The 5000-nt window shown below is 47.6% G+C and overlaps 1 protein-coding gene across 1 annotated transcript in view; it reads right to left on the minus strand.

Annotated features, from left to right (window-relative positions):
* Window positions 1-1860: 1860 nt before the first annotated feature.
* The window catches only part of LOC134436002 (uncharacterized protein DDB_G0271670-like), a gene marked incomplete at its 5' end in the record, with an annotated part of 9928 nt that continues 6788 nt past the window's right edge, over window positions 1861-5000 (minus strand). The window contains 2 exons of the mRNA XM_063185031.1: window positions 1861-1869; window positions 3338-3493. Of these exons, the coding sequence (XP_063041101.1) occupies window positions 1861-1869; window positions 3338-3493 (165 nt within the window). The remainder of the gene's footprint in view (window positions 1870-3337; window positions 3494-5000) is intronic.

The raw sequence follows: 5000 nt of genomic DNA on the forward strand, positions 1-5000 counted from the left end.
GAAGCCCAATTCTCCGCAATACAAAATTTGACACATTTGTCTTCTCATGTTGTGTTAAAATTTTACTCTACAATACTAAATGTTTATATATTTTCTTGGGGCAGAAACCCCCTAACTAACACCTTCACTAAACTCCAAAATGTTTGGAACCTCACAATGCCATGGAGAGGTAGGGGGGAGTGGGGGGCATTTCTTATCGTCTGGCCCAGGCAGGGGCGCCGCTAAAAATGTTGGGCCCTATGACAGATTCAAATTTTTGGGCACCCAGAATGACAAATTATGTTATCAGCATCCTTCCAGGGGCCCTTTGAGTGCTTTCGGGCCCTTAGAATCTGTAACACCTTCCCACCCTCGCGGCACCCATTAGCCCAGGGGCCCATGGAGTCATAGTCTGTCCCTTTCCCATGTCAGGAAAGTGTATTCATCATCTCTCCACTTCCTTTCACACTGAATGCATCCATGTATTTTTACCATGTAGTGAAGGATGGATGCAGGTAAATAGGGCTTACTAATACGTCGCAAAGTCCAGGGCGGGGAGAAAAAAGACTTTTTCCACCTCTTTGTGAAGTACAATTTATGGACTAAACCACATCTAGCAATGCAAAATCACTCCATGTCCTCTATATGTGCACTTCACTTGGACTGCAAAACATGTCCACTGCACTTGCATGTTTGTTTTCGAAACATAGCGCGTTGCACAGTGCAATGCATCCATCTCAATATGCTCTCCAAATTTTGTAGTGTACCCACCACTGCACTCCTCAATGCATAGAGTACACTCTGATGCCAGATGCCACAGAGAAAGCAAATGAAGAAACAACACCAGCAGCAACTTCCAGCCACACACAGGCTGACAGCGTTGCCAGGCCCAGGACAAAGCCACTTGAAAGGGCCCCCCTATCCAATACATATAATGTAAGTAGGACCCAATTGTGGGCCCCCTCTGTCCCTGGGCCCGGGACAACTGACCCCTTTGTGCCCCCCCCCCCCATCGGCTTCCCTGCAAACACAGGCCGGGTGTTGGTGTACGGGTTGAGGTGGTGGGGGTGAGTGGGGGGGTATTATGCAGCTGCGTTCGCGTCCGACCGCTCTGTGAATTTATGTATGATCTCGGGCAGGTAACAACATTATTCAAAGTCTTCCTGGTCTGCCTGCACAATTTCTTTTACCTTTCTTTTTCTTCACCTCACGCTCCAGCCCTCCCCAAATTTTCATCAATTTAAATGTTCTCTCCAGTCCACCACGTGCAAACATAAAGAAACAGCACATGCTGCACTCTTGCTTTTTGTAATGAGGGATGTGTGTATAGGTGCACATGTATTTGTCTGTATTTGTGTGTGTGTGTGTGTGTGTGTGTGTGTGTGTGTGTGTGTGTGTGTGTGTGTGTGTGTGTGTGTGTGTGTGTGTGTGTGTGTGTGTGTGTGTGTGTGTGTGTGTGTGTGCGTGCGTGCATGAGTGCGTGCCTGCCTGCCTGCCTGCTTGCCTGCGTGCGTGCCTGCGTGCGTGCGTCTGTGCATGTGTGCATGCGTGTGTGAGTGTGTGTGCTATGTGTGTGCACATGTGGGTGCATGTCTTTGTGCAGTGTGTGTGTGCGTGCACGCTGTGCGTAGCGTATGTAATGTAATGTATGCGGGCCAGCTGATGAAGATAGATCCTGGCATTAAGTGCTATCCCACTGATAGCGCTCCTTGGGGATGGGCTAAAATGCTAGAGGTAGATTTTCCCACCGAGGTTGCACCACGACCCCCCTCTCACCACCGCCTACCTACCATGGCTAGCCAACCCCCCCAGTGTGGATATGTCTGTTTAATAGATTGTCCGGCATTTTGAAAAATATGCAAGGGCTCCCCATGCCATTTTTCACACCTTCTGCGGTCCAAACAACCACACCGAAAGAGAAAGCCACACTCTCTCCTCATATTACTACCAAGTGGTCTCTGTCGGCATGTGTGTGTGTGTGTGTGTGTGTGTGTGTGTGTGTGTGTGTGTGTGTGTGTGTGTGTGTGTGTGTGTGTGTGTGTGTGTGTGTGTGTGTGTGTGTATAAAGTAAATAATGTGTTTGTTTGTTTGTTTATTTAAGGTGTGTGCACATTACACTGAGAGATGTTCGTGGTTTCGTTATTTCAACTCTTTGCATATTTCTGTGAACATTAAGATTGAGTTGGTTTGAAGTTTGGCCCGACGGAGCGTGAAGCTAATCCACACTTCAGAAGCCTGCGCGCACGGCGGGCTCACCTGTTCCGTCTGCCTCTAGTATTAGTCTTAGTCAGTGGAGGGACGTGGTTCTTAATCAATATTAATTAGCCTGTTCGGTATAGGGTAGTGAGAGGCGCACAAGAAAATTTACAAAGTCAGCATAGGAGCAGCAAAAGAATAACAATAATACAAATCTTTCTCTCCCTCACCCTCCCTCTATGAGTGTTTCTGAATCTCCCTCTCTCTCCCACTCTCTCTCGCTAAGTATCTCTGTCTTTCTTTCTTTCTTTCTTTCTTTCTTTCTTTCTTTCTTTCTTTCTTTCTTTCTTTCTTGCTTTCTTTCTTTCTTTCTTTCTTTCTTTCTTTCTTTCTTTCTTTCTTTCTTTCTTTCTTTCTTTCTTTCTTTCTCCTCTGTCTGTCCCTGTCTGCCTGGTTTTTTCACATATTATTTTATTTTCATTTTTTCTTCCATTTAAAAAAATATATATATCCATCATGGGCAAAGCAGAGTGCAGTGCAGCATAGTTACCCAAACAGCCACACCAATCACCACTGTTTGTGTCAACCTGTCAGGCGGCTCAGCAGGGCAGGAACGGAGGGAGAGAGAGAGAGAGAGAGAGAGAGAGAGAGAGAGAGAGAGAGAGAGAGAGAGAGAGAGAGGAATGATTTCTTGCCACTTTCCCTCTTTTTTTTTCAAACAATCATCAGGGTGTGGGTGACTCCCTCTCTCCTTGACTCTTACACACACATACGCACACACACACATGGATGTACGCACGCACGCAGGCACGAATGCACACACTTGCACACACACACACACACACACACACACACACACACACACACACACACACACACACACACACACACACACACACACACACACACACACACACACACACACACACACACACACACACACACACACACACACACACACACACTTGTCTATATTTTCTTGTCTCTTCAACATGCAGTCCATCATTACAGTCAGTCCTCCTGTTGGAACCTGTCACCACTCTTTCAGCAGCAGATGCCTGCTATTCTGATTTCATTACCTACCCTGGCGGAGGGAGAGAGGGAGCGCCGCGGAGAGAGAGAGAGGGAGAGAGAGGGGGGGGGCAGACAAACACAGAGAGAGAGACAGAGAGACTGAAGAAGAAGAAGAAGAAGAAGAAGAAGAAGAAGAAGAAGAAGAAGAAGAAGAAGAAGAAGAAGAAGAAGAAGAAGAAGAAGAAGAAGAAGAAGATGTAGAGAAATTGGTGGAAAAAGAGAGGGAGGGAATGGAAGAGAGAGAGTGAGAGAGAGAGAGAAGGGGGAGATGGGCTGCACGATGGAGAGAGAGAGAGAGAGTGAGTGAGACAGAGAGAAGGGGAAGATGGGCTGCACGATGGGCTGATATTGGCAGACAAAGCCCAACAATGCTCCTTATTCCCAGGCAAGGTGGCAGTAGGAGGTGGAGAAGAGGGGGAAACAGAGTCTAGGATTGGAGTGCAGAGAAAAGAGGAGAGAAACGGGAACTGGAGGAGAGGAGAGGAGGAGAGGAGCGGAGGAGAGGAGAGAAGAGGAGAGGAGGGGAGAGGAGAGGAGAGGAGAGAAACAGGGACTGGAGGAGAGGAGAGGATAGGAGAGGATAGGAGAGGAGAGGAGAGGAGAGGAGAGGAGAGGAGAGGAGAGGAGAGGAGAGAAAAGAAACAGGGACCGGAGGAGAGGAAAGGAGAGGAGAGGAGAGGAGAGGAGAGGAGAGGAGGGGAGAGAAAAGAAACAGGGACCGGAGGAGAGGAGAGGAGAGGAGAAGGAGAGGGATGGTTCCGAAAATGAAGAAAAGGAGGAGGGCGGAGAAGGTTTGGGCATGATAACCAAAGCAAAGCAGAGCAGCCCCCTTTCTTTGCAGACCCTATTTAAGGAGGGGAATGGATGTGTGTGTGTGTGTGTGTAAGAGAGAGAGAGAGAGAGAGAGAGAGAGAGAGAGAGAGAGAGAGAGAGAGAGAGAGACAGAGACAGAGACAGAGACAGAGAGAGAGAGAGAGAGAGAAATGAGGTAATGCTAAAATAGAAAGAGACACAGCTGATAAATAAGCTTCGTTCACCCTCCCCTCCCTCTTCTCCTCTGTATGCCCTCCATCCACCTGCTCTCTCTCTCTCTCTCTCTCTCTCTCTCTCTCTCTCTCTCTCTCTCTCTCTCTCTCTCTCTCTCTCTCTCTCTCTCTCTCTCCTCCTTCAGTCACTCCCTCTATCTCCAGGGCACAGACACAGGTACAAAAGAATCACAAATTGTTTTTGGCCCAGGCCCAAGTAAGCCAATCACTGTCTAAGCGGAGTGATCTCATTCCTATTAAGTCCATTTGTTCCGTTCAAAATCCAATATCTGAACTGTCAGTAATAATGCAATTTCAGACAGAGCAGTGTGTTGGGGTGGAAAGAGAGAGGGAGGGAAGAGAGGGATGAATGGATGGATAGAGGAATGGCGGAAAAGGGGGATAGAGAGAAGGAGAGAAAAAAGCAAAATTAAATGATAAAGGGAGCGGCTGAGAAATAAAAGGTATGGAGGGATGAATGAAAAGAGGGAAAAGAGGAGGGAGACAGACGAAGGGCGAGATAGAAAGAGAAATAAGAAAGGAACGAGAGGAAGAGGGAGAAGAAAAAAGAGAAATGAACGGAATGGAAGGTCAGGGGGAGGAGGGAAGAAAGAGTGTGAGAGTGAAAGTGTGTATAAGAAAGAGCAAAGAGAAGGAAATGAAGGATAAAGGAAAAGAGGAAGGGAGGAAGAGGGAAAGAGGTGGTTAGAGGTGGGTGCTGTGTGT

This window comes from Engraulis encrasicolus, chromosome 20 (genome assembly GCF_034702125.1).
Source record: "Engraulis encrasicolus isolate BLACKSEA-1 chromosome 20, IST_EnEncr_1.0, whole genome shotgun sequence".
Taxonomy (NCBI): Eukaryota; Metazoa; Chordata; class Actinopteri; order Clupeiformes; family Engraulidae; genus Engraulis; species Engraulis encrasicolus.